We start from the raw sequence: 18,526 nt of genomic DNA, 5'->3' as shown, positions 1-18,526 counted from the left end.
GAGAAAGAGAGGGAGAGCTAAGAACAGACACAGAGAGAGGGAGAGAGAGACAGACAGACAGACAGACGGAAGCAGAAATAGAGACAGAGAGAAAGAGAGGAGCGGGCTTGATGTGTTGTCAGGTCCAGTGTATAAATAACCGAAGTGACAGCAGTGACTTGGTTGTCATTGTTGTCGAGGCTGGCGCACATGTTCACAGCCAGGGTCCCTGTGTGTGTGTGTCTGTGTATGTGTTTGTTTACTATTGTGTGTATATGTGTGTATACGTGTGTGTGTGTGTGTGTATGTGTGTGAGGGTGGGAGGGGGGGGGTGGTGGTGGTTGTGACAGAGGTGATGTGTGTGTGATGACAGGCTATCGTTGCGACAGTGCGAGAGGGAAGGTGGCAGAGGGACGCTGGCATGTGTTGCTCTGGCCCGTGTGTGACACTGTGACTCAGCCTGAACAACCAGGAGGAGGGGAGGGCAAGAGGAGGGAGGAGGGAGGGGGGAGGAGGAGGTGGAGGGCAAGAGGAGGGAAGAGGGAGGAGGAGGAGGGAGGGCAAGAGGAGGAGGAGGGAGGAGGAGGTGGGAGGGCAAGAGGAGGGAGGAGGAGGTGGGAGGGCAAGAGGAGGGAGGAGGGAGGAGGAGGTGGGAGGGCAAGAGGAGGGAGGAGGAGGAGGGAGGGCAAGAGGAGGGAGGAGGGAGGAGGAGGAGGGAGGAGGAGGAGGGAGGAGGAGGTGGGAGGGCAAGAGGAGGGAGGAGGGAGGAGGAGGAGGGAGGAGGAGGAGGGAGGAGGAGGAGGGAGGAGGAGGTGGGAGGGCAAGAGGAGGGAGGAGGGAGGAGGAGGAGGGAGGGCAAGAGGAGGGAGGAGGGAGGAGGGAGGAGGAGGTGGGAGGGCAAGAGGAGGGAGGAGGGAGGAGGAGGTGGGAGGGCAAGAGGAGGGAGGAGGGAGGAGGAGAGGAGGAGGAGGAGGAGGGAGGAGGAGGAGGGAGGAGGAAGGAACAGAAGCTGGCCCCAGTGGATCCTAAAAATGTGTCCATATTCAGACCAAACCTTCGCTGAACTCTTCTGAACATCGTCATTGGAGTAACACTGCCGGAAACAGCACAGCTATGGACTAGATATCACATTGTGCGATATTGTCCTGGAACCATATGAAGTGGAACAGATATAAGACATGATCAGATAGCATGCCTAGATATTAGACTGTAGTTACAGCCATGTTAGGGGGATGGTTGAAAGCCTCTTGAATAGCATCACGCACACATGTACACACACACACCTGACGGGTGGCTGTGGTAAGATTATCCTGTAAAAGTGACAGCCAAGTGACAGCCAGTCCTATCTAAATCAAAGACCTCCCTCCCTCATTCCCTCCCTTCATTCCACTTCCCTCCCTCATTCCCTCCCACCAGCCATCACTATGGCGATGCGACCCCCATCATTGTGTCCATTAAGTGGATTGTCTGGCCGTGCATGACCTCCTTTCCAGACTCATCACAAGGCCTATTTATTTACAACGTTGCCACGGCGACATCAACACGGCTGCAGGGTGGGAGGTGACACCCCCCTCATTCACTCACTTAGGGGTCCTTTAATACAAACAGACGCAACTTTATTGATGCGTCATTATGACACCATGGCAGCCTGTTACCATCGGCACATACTCGGGGCTGCCCCTACCAAACCAGGTTTCCGTGGTGACGGCAGGGTTTTGTGCGGGGCTGGGCAAGGCCCTGTCATCAGACCGCCCACATGCATCATTTATGTGAATAAAAGAGAAGAGGGCGGGAACAAGTGGAGAGTAGGCGTGGCCGGAACTGACAAACACAGCAATAATGGAGCTCACACACACACACACACATGCACACTTATTTCACCCCCCAACATGCAAATAGGAGCCTAGTCCAATGCGTAAAATATTCTCAACTGTCTGACTGTGTTTTCTGATTGTGTGTGTGTGACAGTGTGTGTGTGTGTGTGTGTGAGTGTGACCGTGTTTGTTTGCGCCTGTGTTTGTTTGTGTATGTTATTTTTCAGCGGACATGACAAAAGTGTCGTCCCCTTCAGAGCGCTACACAGCGATGCTCCCTGCCCCCCCCCCCTCCCCTCCCTCTTACTCCCTCCACCACCCGAGTAATCACCCCCCCCCCCCATCCCCCCACACACACACATGCTCCCCTGCCTCCCCGCGTCCAAACCAAACACGTGGAATCAACATCCCTGCGTGCAGAGCGTGTCAGGGGGTAAGTTATGCGCGGCGTGTCAGGTTCACGCGTGTGCCGGGCTGGCTGTCCGTGACATGTGTCACGGTGCCCCCTCGTCTCCCCCGCCACCACCACACGCTAATGACGTGACGCCAAGAGGCCAACAAACACCCACCCCCCTGCTACCCGCCCTCTTCCCTTCTCCTCCCTCCCTCCCTCCTTCCCTCCTTCCCTCCCTCCTTCCTTCCTTCCTTTGCTCCCTCCCTCCCTCCCTCCTCCCCCGTCGCGTGGGTCTCTATATCACCCCTGCCCAAACCCTCGCCTCCAACATTCACCTTCGACCGCACCCCCCATGCATGTCTGCACTCCTCTTCACCCCCACCCCATCTCCATATCTGTCTCCTCTTCCTCCCTCTCCCCTCTCCCCCCCTTCACCTTCTGTTAGTCAGCGAGTCACGAAGAGTACGAAAGACAGTGCAGGGGGGTGTAGGAGTGTGGAGAGGGGGATGGATGGAGAGGTGGAGACGTAGGCCAAGCTGTTTTATCTGGTCTGGCGTCGTTTCGAAAGCCTGCTAAACAAACACACGCGCACACACACTCGTCCTCCCCATCCCTCGCTCCTCTCTACCTCGACGCCATTCTCAAGAGGAGTGCATTCTTTATTCATGTTTCAACCCCTCTTTCTCTTTTTTCGTATTTAGTCCTTTGTATGCAAATTCCATCTGACTTGTCTGACTTATGTGTGTCTGTCCGAGTGGCTGTGTGATGCAGAGTGACTGTGGACTGCACAGACGGTGATAGCTTCCAGTGGGCCTACTCCAAGGCTTGCATAAGTAATTGGGATGTCAGTATGCGTTGCCGTACTGGCGAAAACAAACTGAAGAGAAGCATGCCTTGTTGAAGGTCATTTGAATAATTCCTTAATGGAGGATAGGCCCTTGTTTTCGGAATGCACGGACAAGCAAATGTCAATGATCAGAATCGAGCAGCATCATATCTCTCACGGCGACGGCAGACGGAACCACTCCTGAAGGGCCTCCCCCCCCTCTCTCTTTCTCTGCACTCCCTCTCTCTCTCTCTTTATCTCTCCCCCCTCTCTCTCTTTCTCTGCACTCCCTCTCTCTCTCTCTTTATCTCTCCCCCCTCCCTCCCTCCCTCCCACCTTCCCTCCCTCTCTCTCTCCTCTCTCTGTCTTTTCCCTCTTTACCCGGAGTCAGGTGGGTGAGCGGTTAGGGAATTGGGCTAGTAATCCAAAGGTTGCTGGTTCGATTCCCGGCCGTGCAAAATGACGTTGTGTCCTTGGGCAAGGCACTTCACCCTACTTGCCTCGGGGGAATGTCCCTGTACTTACTGTAAGTCGCTCTGGATAAGAGCGTCTGCTAAATGACTAAATGTAAATGTACCCGCCGTCTCCTCCTCTGCTTCTCCCCCTTTCTCTCTCTTGTTCTCTCGTCCGTTCTCCCTCTCTCGCATTCTTTCCCTCCCTCTCTCGTCCTCTCCCTTCCGCCATCGCTCTCTTTAAAGGAAGGGGGAGAAAGGGATACGGTGTTTCTTGTTTCGCTTTCCGTGGAACACAAATTGGTTTCCGAGTCCTTTTCGGAGGCTGATGTTCCTGATGAGAAACCAGAAATGACAGAAACGTGGTGAATGTCTTCTGCTCTGACGAACAGGACCCCCATGGAGGGTCAATGATCCACCTCCTCCACCACCACCACCTTCAGACCCCTCCACCAAACACACACACAGGAAACACAGCATTAATCATTTATAGGATTTATGGCAGTGTACCCATACATGGTTTCCCTTGGTATTGAGGTGAGTACAAATACTGTGTCATGAATTATGAAACCCCAAAGACAAAATAATTTATTGAATTGATTAGACAGTTCTGATATTGTCCTGAGCCAAAAAAACAACACAGAAAATGTTCTTTAATATAAAAAAAGACAGAAACATGATTACTAATTTTTTAAGAATGAATATTAAAGATGCGTTATTCCAGTACTTCACCGAGTGGAGTGCAACAAGCAAAACAAGTATTCTATTCTATTTTATTCAATTCTATTAAATGTTGAGTGAGAAATGTAAGCAGGCAGACACACACCTGAGAGATGGAGAGATAGAAAAGAGCGATAGAGAGATAGAAAAGGCAGAGAGCGACGGAGAGAGAGATGATCTCCTTCATCCGTCCGTAGCTTCTGTCAGCTGTCATCATTCTGCAAAGACAACGATGTCACGTCTCGCTTCCTCGCCGCATGTAACCTTGCTGTGACGAAGCGCCTCACGCCGCCATCTACAACAAAACGCACCTTCCCTGACACGTCCCGCGCTGGCCATCTAAAACAAATGCACCTTCCCTGACACTAATGTCCCTGACTGCAAGGACGCCTCAGTCAGCCTCGCCTCATTACAAGCCAGGTACAGTTCCTGCAGCCCTTTTACCCCCGTGGAGAAAAGAAGAAAAACAAGAAGAACTGAGAAAGACATCGACTCGAGATCGAGAATGTAAACCTAATCTAAATATCTGACGTGAGGACATTGTTCAACAGCTCTTTTTGAACCGCTGCGTTTTAGGAGAGTACAGAACCTGCAACACAGTGGTTGACCGAGGTCGAAGGTAGTCTGTTGTCTCCCAGCAGAGCTATTGGACAGTGTGTTAACGGAGGGAGAGGGAATGGGGGGGGGGGAGAGAAAGAGGGAATAAGAGAGAGAGGGTGAGAGATGCAGAAAAGAAAGATAGATAGATCTTAGAGACGTGAACAAAGACTGAGTAGATGCTCCGGTTTGTTCCACCACACCACCAGCAGGATCTCCTATTGAGTTTGAGTTTGGAGAACCAGGCTCTCTCTCTAAGGGCACTCCTATCAGAAGCAGATAAACTCTTTCCCACAATTTGCATGTTTGTTGTTTTGTTCCTATTCTTCGTCTAGACTGAGGTATTTCGGGGAGGAATTACTGAGAATATTAAAGTGTGTGTCTGTGCGTGTGGTGGTGGTGGTAGAGGGGTGTCTATATGCAAGAGAGCAAGAAAGAGAGAGAGAGAGAAAGACAAAGAGAGAGTGTGTGGGGGGGTAGGGAGTGTGTGTGTGAGTGTATAGCGTTCAAGGCTGTCCAGACACACAGAGATTCTGGACAGAAGGCTTCCTTTGTTTGGGTTTAGGTGGTGAACTCTGTGTGCCAGTCGTTAACTCTTCTCTACTTCCCTGGTGATGCACTCCCTGGTAACACAGAAGTATCAACATCTTTATCCTGCAGCAAGAAAAACCTTGCAGGTGTGTGTGTGTGTGTACCATACCCAACACCAAACAAGAGCAAAGTTCAATTTAGTTGTCTGAAATTCACTTGGAACACCCTTATGAACCAGTAGAAGCCACCTTCATTCTGAGAGCCCAGTGTGTCTGGAGGGTGCCTGATGACCCCCCCCCCCCCCCCCCCCCTTCACAGCCCAGTTCATAGTTGCCGACGGAGACCACATCCCCTGGACTGGGTGTTCAGCACAGCAATTCCAGACACTGTGGATACAACACAATAACTTGTTTTTGCTATTGCAGATGAGAGCTGGAGAGAGAGAGCTAGAGACAGACAGACAGACAGACAGACAGACAGACACCCCCCCAGCCCTCCCCCCTCCGCCTCCTGATCCCATCCCAGGTAGTTTTGTATTACAACTCACCCCCCCCCACACCTCCAGCTCTGCTCGTGTACATAATGGTCCCCGAACCCGGGAGGAGGAAGCGGGCGTTTGCTTCCAACGAACCTGCAGAGGAAATCCCCCCACCGATCCACAGCGCTCACGTTTCTCTCCCCCACCTCCTACCCCCCCCCCCACCACCACCACCACCGCAACACAAAGGCTATGCAAATCTGTCCGGGCCGCTGCCGTTTATCAGCCCGCTCCGTTACAGTCGGCACCCCGGGAACCGCCATTGTGTGCCGCGTGGCGATTATGCCGTGTAATTTACATAGAATACGCAGAGGAGCCGGCGTGCCGGTCTGTGACAAAGCGGAGGCAGAGACTCCGTGAGCTCAGGCGCTATCACACAGAGGATGAGCAACACTGCGGGGCTGAGCCGAGGGGGTGTTAGCTCTGCAAGGTGTTGTGTTCTCCTGTGTGATGCCAAACACTATCTGCTCCTGTAGTGTTGTGTGTTTATCTGCTGGTTTGTGTTTGTTTTATACTTTTAGCTCCAGCGGCATTACAGCAGATCTACGGATATACCGCGTGTGTGTGTGTCTGCTTGTGTGGGTGTGCTTGTGTGTTTTGTGTGTGTGCTTGTGCATGTGTGTGTGCTTGTGCATGTGTGTGTGTTTGCATGAGTGTGTGCTGCAGTAGGCGGCATCTCCGAGCTCCCTAATCTGGCCTCGACTAGCGTCTTTTGTCCCAGGATGCATGTAGCTTTCTCCAGGAGACTGTCTGTAATTATACACAAACACTCATGCTAATGTACCTGACTATGTGTGTGTGTGTGTGTGTGTCTCAGAACTCTGCCTATTCTGTAAAAGTCATCTTGTGGGAGGCAGAGGAATGGTGTCATGACTGTGAAGTGAGAGTAGGAGAGTCTGGTGCTACATGTATAAGGACCCCTGAGAGCTGAGAGATGGTAAGAGATGAGAGCGGGTGGGGGGGGGGGGGGAGAGGAATGGCGGGTGGGGGGGGGGGGTTGCCTCAGGGGGGCTGATTGGACACAGAGCTCTAACCTGTGTCTGTTTCACCTCTGGGGGAGGGGTCAGGCAAAGGTCATCTGATATTCCTATTCACATTTCTTGGTCGGATAGGATGTGGCAAGGAGGTCAATTAAAAGTACCAGAGTTCCACTGACATTATGTGTGTATGCATAACGGTAGATGTGGGTCAAAAACACTCACAATTGTATTTTTATTATCTGAGGTGTGCATGTGTCACATTGAGCCTGAATGCACATACTGTGTATGTGTGTGTGTGTGTGGCCTAGCTCTGGGTGATCTGTCAGTTCCCTGCATGAAAGAGTACAGACAGCCGTCTGACTGTGTTCCGGGAAGATCTCCGTCATTAGAACAACAGAGTTCCATTCACATAGGAGCCCTCCAACGGCCAGTCACAAGCCAGCCATGTGACTCACACCACAATAGACACCCTTACAGCTTATCAGACTCCTCCTCATCATCATCATCATCATCATCATCATCTGGATGTGATGATCAGTCTTCAGGCTCTGTCTGACACAAAGGTGGATGAAGGTTTTACACTGCAAGCCTGTTCTGTTCTGATATAGTATGTGTATGTTCAGAGTAAAATGAAAGCATACTATTTCTTTGAGCTTTGTGAAAGGGGGAAATAACAGGTAGTGTGTGGTTTACAATCTCATTTTTTACTTGTCATGAGGAATTTATGGGAAAGGGCTGGGTTGATTACCCATTAAATCTATTTGCATTCTACTGTGTGTGTGTGTGTGTGTGTGTGTGTGTGTGTGTGTGTGGGTGTGTGTGTGTGTGTGTGTGTGTGCACGCGCACCTCAATGTGAAAGGAAATCACAACCACAGCCACATGACTTTTAACAAGAACTGCTTTGGGGTTTATTTTACAATTTGAGAAAGAACAAAACAAAATGAAACAAACTATTTGGTGCTAAAAAGATTTTTTTTACAATTATCATTGATAAAACATTGAAATGTATAGTCATTGTGCATCGCTTATTAATTTTTCACACCATATCATGCATCAAATTGGATGCAAGTATAATTCAAATAATTTCTGTAAACCAAGCCAAAGAAGCTACATTTGTATTTTCTTTAAAAAAAAAGACATTTTGTAGCTACAGTATATATCTATGTACACAATTAGTTTTATTTTTATTATTTTGTATATAAAATGACAATATAAAAGTTAAAGAATGCACACACCTTTAAGTACAAAGAATGTAGAGCTGTTTCAAATGGTAAGATATGTCTTATGGAGTGTTGTCAATTCACCAGTAACCATTAATGTGTAATGGACTCTTGTTTTAATGGTTTAATTCATAGCGGCACAATTTAGAAAGAGAAAGTTGTAACAAACCATACAATTCCAAAATTGCTATAAGGTGATACTTCACATCAAGAAAAAAATTGTTTCAGAGCGAACTTGCATACTGTACGGCCATTTTCACTGATTGACTTGTTACCACAAGCAGCATTTTAATTATCCCCAATGTTTACATGATGGTTAACATGATTTTTCTTTTTCGAACAAATTCATATACAGACAAGTTTCTGAACAGGCCATATATAAAAATGTTGTAGTGATGAGAAGAGGAAAATATATATAATCCTTGTCCAAAAAATTCTGAACAAGTTTTCTTCACAAATAAAATTCTGATTTCTTCAGTAAGGTGCTACTTCAGTTTCTCATAGGATTCTTCCATTCTTTTGATGTATACAATTAATTTTCACCTTCTTCATATCAAGTATTATACAGCTGTCTTTTCTCCAATTAAAATTTTCAGTCACCACCTTTGTCACTATTGAAGCAGTAGTCATATTTTTTGCCATGAAAAGATTAAATTCTTGTGTTTAACCTTGAATCACAAAACTACATGCACAGTTCAGACAAATACCATATAAATACAATACAAAATAAGTGTTAAAAAAGCTTGGCAAAACAAAACAACATGAAAAGACATGGTCCAGTCAGGCAGTATCACAACTAAAACAAAATAATAAGACTGATTTCTGGCGGCTCAGTTCGGCCCAGTGCAGTAACTGTGAACGTTCTTTTAGTGCAATGAAAATCTGGTCAGTTCCACAGCGGTCAGTCAATCTGTCAGTTTATCTTTCTTTCTCGCTCATCCCCGAGAACTATCTTACACTTTCTCCATCTTCTCCAGAGCTGTGACGAACACCAGATGGTCCTCTGGAGACTTGCCGTGGGTCTTGCTGAGGTGCAGCTTGACCGCATGTTTGCTGACGAATGTCCGATTACAGAGCCTGCACTGGTACACTGAACCTGTTTCGTCCTCCGGAGCGGTCAGTCCCGCCAGGCAGCTGCCTAACGTCAGTTTGTCTGAGATCACCTTGGAGACGGCCTGCTGTTCCCGCAGGTGCTCGGCAGACAGCTTGGACAGGTCTTTGAGGCTGAAGCCCAGGTGAGACTCCAGGTGGGCGATGTAGGAGGACGGAGTCCTGAACTGGGAGGCGCACTCGCTGCACAAGAAGACCGGCTGGCAGGAATCCAGGTTTTTCAGGAACTTGGTTCCACCACTCCGCCTCAGCTGGTACTTGACGTTGGCCAGCCAGTGTGAAATTGTTGTCATGGAGAGGCCAGTAAACTTACAGATGTGCACCCTCTCCTGGGGGCCCAGGTCCGTCATGGCGTAGCGGCCCTCGGGGGTCTCCCTCAGGCTGGATACAAACTGGGCCTGGAGGATGAGGAGGTGCTGGGGGTTCCAGTTGGACTGGCGACCTTTCCTCTTCTGGACCGGCGACAGGTCCTCCAGGGCGTCCTCGAACGCGCTGCCGTCCGCGTCGGACTTCTCTGAAACAGAGGAAGGGGTCGAGGACTTGGGCGTCAGTCGGCCGGTCAGATTCTTCACCATGTCCGAGATGTCCATCAAAGCGTTCTCCCTCAGAGGAGAGGACAAGGAGTCGGGGAGGGACATGATAGGTTTGTTGCCATTGACGACACTGCTGCTGCCACTGCTGTTACTGTTGTTGTTGTTGTTGTTGGAGTTGTTGGAGGAGGAGGAAGTTTTGGACTTCCTCAGGTCTATGGGCTGGTCGTTGTTCTCGTAGAAGAAGCGGTTGATTGGTTCGGCGTGCTTGGCCTGAGGTTGGTGGAAGGCAGGCTTGTCCATCATGCTGTTGCTGATCTTGTAGAGCATGGCCAGGGGGTCTCCTGCTGGGTTGACAGTCTTGGAGGCCTTTCCCAGGTGGGTGTTCATGATTGACTGCAGCGCGCTGAGGGGGTTGACGAAAGGCCGCTCTGGTGAGTGATCGGTGATAATGCCCAAGCTGTTGCCGTTGGTGACAGGGGACTGGCGAGACTCCGTCCCGTTCTTAGAGTGGTTGTTTCCATCCAGAAGGGTCTCTTTGGGCTCCTTCTTGCATACCAGCTCCACGTCTGCAAAACTGCCTGGACTGCAATTCCTGGCCAGGGGCTTGCTCACGCTCACGGCATTGGGAGATGGTAGACGGTCCCTCTGCTCCCTCAAGACAGGAGAGGGGGATTTGAGGGAGGAAGGAGGTCTGCAACGCTCCAGACTCACCATCTTCTCCTCCTTCTCCTTCTTCACAGAGGGGGCCTTGCCGGTCATCTTCTCCACCAGCTCCTCCATGGCCGACACATTGCTCCTGAGGGGAGGAGAGGAGGTGGGGCTGTGGGGGGAGTGGATGAAGGAGCTAGTGTCGGTACCCAGGCCACCACGAAGGCTGCTGCTGTGCACAGGCTGCATATGCAGGCTCTGGACTGTAGGGGGCAACACTGTGGAGGCCTTTATGGAGCCATGGAGCTGGTAGGCAGCGTGGATGCTGGGATATCCCCCCCAAGTCGGGGTGCCAGTCTGGGCCTTGCTGATGGCGCTGGACACCGTGTTCTCCAGGGACTTGAGTATGTCCAGGCCTCCCTTAGGAGCCTCCTCCAGATCTTCCTCAGTCAGGTACTTGTATGATGTGGTCTCCGACTTGGACCCATCTGAGTCCTCCTTCTCTTCTTTGATCTTCTTCTCCATTGGTTCGCCCAGCTCCATTCTGACCTCTTCCTCGGTTTCCCTCTTCTCCTCGGAGCCGGAGGAGAGGGCCGGGGATACAGGCTGGGACTTAAGGCTGGGGATGGGGAGACGGGTAGTGGTGGGGGGTAGAGGAATGGACTGGAACTTTTCCTCAACCACTGGGTCAAACACCAGCTGCTTCCCCTTCTTAGAGGCGGAGTTGGTGACCTTCAGGAAGTGGCCTGTCACCATCATGTGAGCCGTCAGCTGCTGCAAGGTATCGTGGGAGCTGCCGCACTCCATGCACTTCAGGATCTGAGCCTTGCGGGCCTCAAACTGCCAGGTGTAGCTGGCACCGTTCTGGTAGCCATAGCGGTTGTTGGGGGTGACATAGGGGTTGGCAGGGGCCTTGGGGTCCTTTCCCCCAGAGTCCCCCAACATGGACATGTTCCCCACAATTCCGGGGGCTGAATCTGGGGAGCATGGAGACACAAGGGAGTCCTGGAGGGCTCGCTTTTTGGAAGAGGGCAGCAGTTTGGTGGCCAAGGCTGGCACAGGTTCTTTGAGAGGCACTTTCTGGTAATGCTTGGTCTTGATCATATGGACGCTCAGGTCCTGGAGAGACTCGAAGGAGTGTCCGCAGTACATACACTTCAGAACCTTCTGGGCATCCTCCTTCCCCTCCATCTCCATCAGCGAGCGCTTGCGGGGCTTGGACCAGCGCTTGCCCCGGTCCTCCTCTTTGTCCTTGTTGTCGTCCCGGTAGTGGCCTGTCTCATTCATGTGGACCGTCAGGCCCACCAGAGTATCGTAGGCGCCGCTGCAGTCCTTACAGCGGAACTTGCTGGCTCCGGTGAAGACTGAGCCGTACAGCTTGTTGTTCTGGCGGTACAACTGCACGGTGCTGAACAGACTGGGCTCTGGGAGGAGGTGGTAGGGGTTCTGCTGGAAGGTCTTGGCCAGGGCTGCTTGGTGCCAGTCGTAGGCCACTCCTCCACCGTTATTGGCACCACTACCCCCCATTGCCCCTCCACTGCTGCTGCTAGTGCCAGTGTTGGCGCTAACTGAGCTAGCCGAGGTGCCGTTAGCACTGGTACTTCCGCTGCCTGTGTGGTTGGTGCTGCTGCTGCTCCTGCCGTTGTGATGGTGGTGAAGGTGGCTGCTAGCATGGCTGCCCTCGCTGGTCTGCAGGGTAGAGGTGGTGGACGCGGAGATGGAGGAGGTGGTGGTGGTGGTGGGGTTGGGGTTGGTGGCGTTGCCAGAGGCGGAGGTCGGCTTGGCCTTCATGATGTCCATGGCGATACTGGACCAGGAGGCATCTGAGATCAGGTTTGCATAGACGGCTTTCATCTGCGCCAGGCTGTCCCTCAGAGAGAGGCCGTTCTCCAGCCGCGGGACCAGGGGCACCTCCTCGCGCTCCTGGCCGTCCCTGGACGAGCTGCTGCGGAAGTCCGTGAGCCGGTCGCTGGCGTCGCTGAGCGGGGAGCCATAACCTGCGTCTGGGTTGGTGCCGTTGCTGAGGGGAGAGTCCTGGAAGCTGGCAGGAAGCCTTCCTCCATCCTCCTCCTCCTCCTCGTTGTAGGGGAACTCTGTGTCCTGGCCGTCCAATGAGAGGCCGTCGTCCTGCAGGTGCTCCTCCCCGACAGAGCCCGCCTTAAACTCCTCTTCCCCAGCATAAGCTGCAGAGAAGGGGGGAGGGGGAGGGGAGGAAAAAGAGGTCAGTAAAATGAAATAAAAGATTTATAACACTCTTAACAGGACCACTGACAAACCAGCATGTGATAAATACTCCATTACAGAAAATATGGGCTTGCTTTTGTGCGAGGCTGTGTGGAAAAATATGTCCCCGATATGTACAGTAAATCAGCGCGTTTCTGACGTTTGTCCGTTTTTCCTCCATATTCCTTCCCTGTCCCTCTACACAGGCCTGCTGTTCCAACGGAAACACGCACGGCCTTGTTAGCCAGCTGCTTAACCCCCCGCCCATGCGCTCTCCCACACACACACACACACAGAACTTGACTTCAGTCATTCACATGGTGGAGTTACGCAACAGATCAGCAGTGAGAGAAACATAACAGAGACATTTGGAGGCAGCATCTTCCTCCTGCTCTTTAGGTCACTATGCTACCAACCACCAATAACAGAGAACAACAGACCCAAGGATCAGAGGTTGGCAAGACAGAGGAGTGGAGGGAGGAGAAGAGGAACCAAAATAATACACATGATCAAAAGAAATGTGCAAAGACTAGGGAAGAGATAGAGAATAGAACAGTGAGGCAGACCGAGAGAGAGAGAGAGAGAGAGAGAGAGAGAGAGAGAGAGAGAGAGAGAGGAGAGAGAGAGAGGGAGAGATAGAGAGAGAAAGAGAGAGCGAGAGTGGAAAACAGATAGAAGAGGGAGAGGCAGGAGAAGGAGGGAGGGAGGGAGACAGGAGAGACGGCCCCCTCAGTTCTCTCCTTTATCTCTCTCCCGCATGGGGAGATGTGTGTCCTAGATGCCAGTATCAGTCTCTCCTGACTAAACAGATGTGCTGTCGGCTTCAAACAGCACGCTAACCTGTCACATCCTAATCTGAGTGGACATAATACCTGATAGATGTACACTGGCACGAAGGGGGGAGGGGGGGGCAAGCAGCTGCACGAGGAGCAGAGTCTGTGTGTGTGAGCGTGCGTCGGTACATACGTGCGAGTGCAGCATGTGTGAGGAAAGCCTACAGTGTGCGTGTGCACGTGTGTCGATGCATTGCACAACGTTTTGTTTTCACACTAGCTTTGATCACAGAGGCCATATCTCTGGTCTAAAAGGCCTATCTCGACACAGTCACCATCCCTGGCCCTCTCTTTCCCAACAAACGCACACACGCGCGGTTTCACGGCTCTTGACAGGATTTCAGAGAGGAACCTGGCTGTGCTTCAATCCAACTGACACGCACATGAAGACAGTCACTAAAACTCTGAAAATCCCCACCGCAGCAGATTAGTATTATATAGGCTACAGCTACCTTCTCTCTTGGAGCTGAACCATTTACCCTGCTGCCTGGGAGGAGACAGGAGAGGAGAGAGGACGGAAGAGAGGAGAGGAAGGGAGAGGAGAGGAAGAGAGGACAGAACAGAGGTGTGGAGTGGAGGGGAGCAGAGATCCAGACAGCGTGCCTGTCCATTCATTCTCCAACAGCTCCTGATCAGTCACAGTGTGCCCTCATGAGAATCACAACGTCCACATCACAAGAGCCAGAGCCCAGACTCTGCCCTGCGGCAGACACACAAATCACCAGGAAGGGGGGGAAAAGGGGTGGTGGGGGTTTGGGTGAGGAGGAAAATAAACGAAAAATATGTGCAGTGTGAATGACAAAATGCAGGTCTCATCCACGGGGGGGGGGGGGGGGGGAGGTCTGGCGAAGGCGAGAGAACCCTCAGACGATTCCTGTCAATCAATGCCTATCCTCTCACGTTGTCATGGAAACAACAAAAAAGAGAGAGGGAGAGCCGAATCCGAGTGGTGCAGACAAAGAGGAGAGGAGAACATGTGTAGCACAAGAGGGCTGAGAGACAAACCTCTGGACAGACATTAGAAGACCATCGGCAGACATTAATAAACAACCTGACAACGAGAGACTGCAGACCCAGGCCCGCCACAGGGTCCGCAATCTATAGAACCAGTCTGGAAGTGACCAATCAGAGAGGAGGAGTCAAGATGTGACAGGTGACCATATGGCCTCTTTCATCCTTCATCCTCCTCCTCCTCTTTCCTCCTCCCGCCCCAGACACACACATGCAGTGTGACATGACGGGAGGAGGGCCGGTTTGCGGAGGAGAGGCGTCCCGTCCCTGGCGGTTTAGTGCGACGAGCGTCTGATGGTTGTGGGCAGGGCCATCTGCGCGGGCGCCGCTGCTCCTGTCACATCTGGTCCGGGGCGGCGCCGTCGCCAAGGAGACAGGCGACACGCGGGGCTGGGCTCGCTGTCACTAACGGCACCCATCACACACACCGCCACCAGCCGGCCACACGCAGAGCCACCGAGTCAGTCCGAGCAACCAGCCAATCCCGGCGACCACACAGCCACTAAGAGCACATCAGCCACAACAAGCCAGTCAAGTAGGCAGCCAGCTCGCATGCACTAACCAGCCAGCAGCGGCTGAGAGGCTGGAAGGCTAAGAAGCTGCTAGGGTTAGAGGATGGGAGCTTGAGAGGCTGGAAGAATGATAGTCTGGGAGGGTGAGAGGCCGGGAGGCTGGACGAGTGGGAGGCTGGGAGGGTGAGAAGGAGGACGGGTGAGAGGTTGGGAGGTTATGGGGTTGGGAGGGCGCTGGTGGTTAAATCAATGCAGCCCTTCGCAGGCTGGCGCGCCCTCACCATTTGGCTGCTGTCAAAGCTAAACAAACCAGATAGGAGAGACGCAATGAAGGAGAGAGAGGGAGAGAGAGAGACGGACAGATGGAGAGACAGAGACAGAGACAGAGACAGAGAGAGAGAGAGAGAGAGAGAGAGAGAGAGAGAGAGAGAGAGAGAGAGAGAGAGAGAGAGAGAGAGAGAGAGAGAGAGAGAGAGAGAGAGAGAGAAAGAGAGACGGACAGATGGAGAGACAGAGAGAGAGAGAGATGGGAATGAGATCAGTCAGCTGTTCCAGCAGCTCCTGGCCTCCCCTCCTCCTCCCATTTATTTACACACATCTCTTTATTTATTTGATGTGATTTCGGGAAGAGGGGGCAATCACCACGGTCATTTACAGCACTAATGTCCAATACTGGGGCCCTTCACTCAACTGATTTAGACTGAGAGAGGCGAGGAGGACAGGAGAGGAGGGGAGAGGCGAGGAGGACAGGAGAGGAGGGGAGAGGAGAGGAATGCAGGAAGTGGCAGTCTTCTTCTCCCCCCCCCCACCCAGTGAGTCCTCTCTGCTCTGTCTGTTCCATGCCTCTCAGCAACAATGGCTTCAGACAGCAGCTGATCAAAACGCCATTGGTTGACCTGCACGCCACGGGTGAACGAGACAGGCGGCAGACCAGGAGAGAGAGAGAAGGAGCGAGATGAGATTGGAGGGGGGGTGAGGGGAGGGGGTTAAGTGAAGTGGGGGGAGGAAGACGGGGTGATGTCTCTGGCTGCGGGGCGCGATGGCGGTAAATAAAGTGACATTATCGTTTCCTCTGTCCCGTCATGTAGAAAAGCCAATTATGCTAATGCTGCCCGCCGCCGTGCTTGCTGGGATGTGTTCCTCTGGAGCGGCTGATTGGAGAGAGCACCGGCCAAGCCAACAGAGGCTCCACGGACGAGCTGCGTGCTGGGGCCCTGCCACACGGACGGGCTGCGCAGTGGGGCCCTTCCTCACAGACGAGCTGCGCGTTGGAGCCCTCAGACCTTATGTAGCCACACAATTTCAACTAAACCAATGGGATCCTCTAGACCTAGACATTCAGGAATGAGTCTAATACTGATGGTAACACCACAGTATTACTGTAATACGACTACTGTAATTCAACAACACCGTTTCCTTTACTAGGGATCCAAGGATCTTCTGCTCTTAGAATGAAGCAACAACATATGGCAGGACAATCTCCTACAGAGTCTGAAATAACTGCTGCACCTTCACACAAACACTCTCACTCACTCTCTCTCTCTCTCTCTCTCTATTTCTCTCTTCCGGCATGGGACAATCTCCAGCACTGGACACTATTTCTATGGACGGACTGTGTGTGCAGGACCACACAGACACTAAGCTGCCCAGCTCAGTGGTAGAAGGGTGTAGAAGCCAGAGAGAGAGAGGTACTTGCTGGCAGGACAGTGGCACGCAGCCAAGGCTGTCTGACCCCACCAGCCCCCTGGCAATCCTCAGGGGTCAGGGGTCAAATATGTAACTGAGTAGGTGCAGGTCAATGTGCATGTAAATACAAAGTCCCTGTGTAACACTGGGTGCCAGTAAACCTCTAACAGTCCTTACAGATATGTGGGATATCTAGAGGCAGTGTGTGTGTGTGAGGTGAGACATTTGGGTGTGGGGATGTGTGTGTGTGTGTGGGGGTGTGTAAGAGTGAGGTGTGAAGTTTGTGTGTATGTTGGTGTGTCTGTGTGTGTGTGTGGGGGCCCTTCTGGTTTATTTATAGGGACGGGTCTATTTATACCAAACCCAAAGATCAGTTCAGAGAAACAGCTTATGGGCCGCAGCCAAGATCACTCTCCAGAACACACACCTACACACACACACACAAACCTACACACATACAAACCTACACACACACACACAAAAACTACCCACCCACATCTGCCCCAGGAGGGCAGTCAAGTGTGCTCAAGTTCCAGCACATGAGCACATGAACACGGTCTGTGTGTTCAGACCGGGTGTTCAAAGAGTGTGCGTTCAAAGAGTGTGCGTTCTTGCTGTAGTACATCCAACCAGGAGCATGCTGGAGGATCAATACAGTGAACCGGCAGAGATCGATGGCAATTCATCTATCCATCTAGCTTTTATTTTCATTCTCACACGGAGCAGGCTACTACGGGCGTGTACACACACACACACACACACACACTAATGTGACACACACACACTTACGTGACACATGTACATATGTGACACACAGAAAACACGCACACGCGTGGTTCCAAACACCACTGTACGGAATGTAATTAATTCATTGGGTCCATCAGCTAGCGAGGCCTCCCCAGAATGACCAGGTCTGGGTAATTAAACCATAAATTCACACACACTCCTGTAATTACCTCTGCCTCCATCCCACGGCAGAAGAGTAAACACGGCGCATTGAGGAGAGAGAGAGGGGGGGGGGGGGGCTGCTCAGCGAGGATGCTGGGAAAAGAACATTGGGAATTCCAGGGTGGGTGCTTGAAAAGTGGTGAACGCGCATCCAACGCCGTCTCCGAATTGTGTTATTGCCGTTTTGGTTTAAGTTGCTGTGTGTGCGCGCGTGTGTTTCCCTGACCTAAAACAATAAGCTGAGGGTGTAAAAATTGATTGGTGGGCTGCTGTCCAGGGTGACCGTGACACAGAGAGAGAGAGAGAGAGAGAGAGAGAGAGAGAGAGAGAGAGAGAGAGAGAGAGAGAGAGAGAGAGAGAGAGAGAGAGAGAGAGAGGGAGGGAGGAGGAAAGGAGTGATACTTGAGGTCAAAGTCACCCCTCCAAGCCTCTCTCTCTAATAGCTGAGCTAATTACGGCAGAGGCCTCCGGTCTTGAGAGAGCAGGTTAGCTCGTTAGCACACAGCTGATTACAGCCTAATGGAGAGGTGTTCCTAATACACACCCCCTACCTGCATACAAAACACTTCCAGGCTGGCTGGTTGCTGGCTGAAGGGCTGGCTGGCTGGCTGTCATTAGGCCCAGGGATGAGAGAGAGACCAGAAACAGGGCGAGGCGTGGGAGTGGATGTGCTTCAGCAGGTAAGTATTGTGTTGTCTGCGGTTTCACACACACACACACGCGCGCACGCACACACACTTGTCTGTGTCACATCCTCGATCCCATCCGTCTCTCACACACATCAACATGTCTATTATTGGAGGCCAGGCCTAAAGCACTCGGGGGGTGTGGCCAGCACCACAGGGGTTATCTGTTAGACAGGAGAGAGAGACGAGACTACACCACCGTGTCTTCACCTGCCAGAGCAGCATGCCTCTCCTCTCTGCCCCTCCTCCCAGCTCCCTTCCTTTCTTTCCTCCCCTCATCCCTC

General features: G+C 52.0%; 1 protein-coding gene across 1 annotated transcript; it reads right to left on the bottom strand.

Moving 5' to 3' along the window:
• Window positions 1-7,712: 7,712 nt before the first annotated feature.
• On the bottom strand, window positions 7,713-12,533 carry LOC134016124 (teashirt homolog 1-like; the record flags this gene model as incomplete). The annotated part of the gene is made up of 1 exon (XM_062455534.1): window positions 7,713-12,533. A coding segment is annotated over one exon (3,528 nt), but the record flags the coding sequence as incomplete, so codon positions are not given.
• Window positions 12,534-18,526: the final 5,993 nt, after the last annotated feature.

The sequence above is a fragment of the Osmerus eperlanus genome, unplaced genomic scaffold (assembly GCF_963692335.1).
Source record: "Osmerus eperlanus unplaced genomic scaffold, fOsmEpe2.1 SCAFFOLD_564, whole genome shotgun sequence".
Lineage (NCBI taxonomy): Eukaryota > Metazoa > Chordata > Actinopteri > Osmeriformes > Osmeridae > Osmerus > Osmerus eperlanus.
This window is presented reverse-complemented; position numbering and strand designations above follow the sequence as displayed.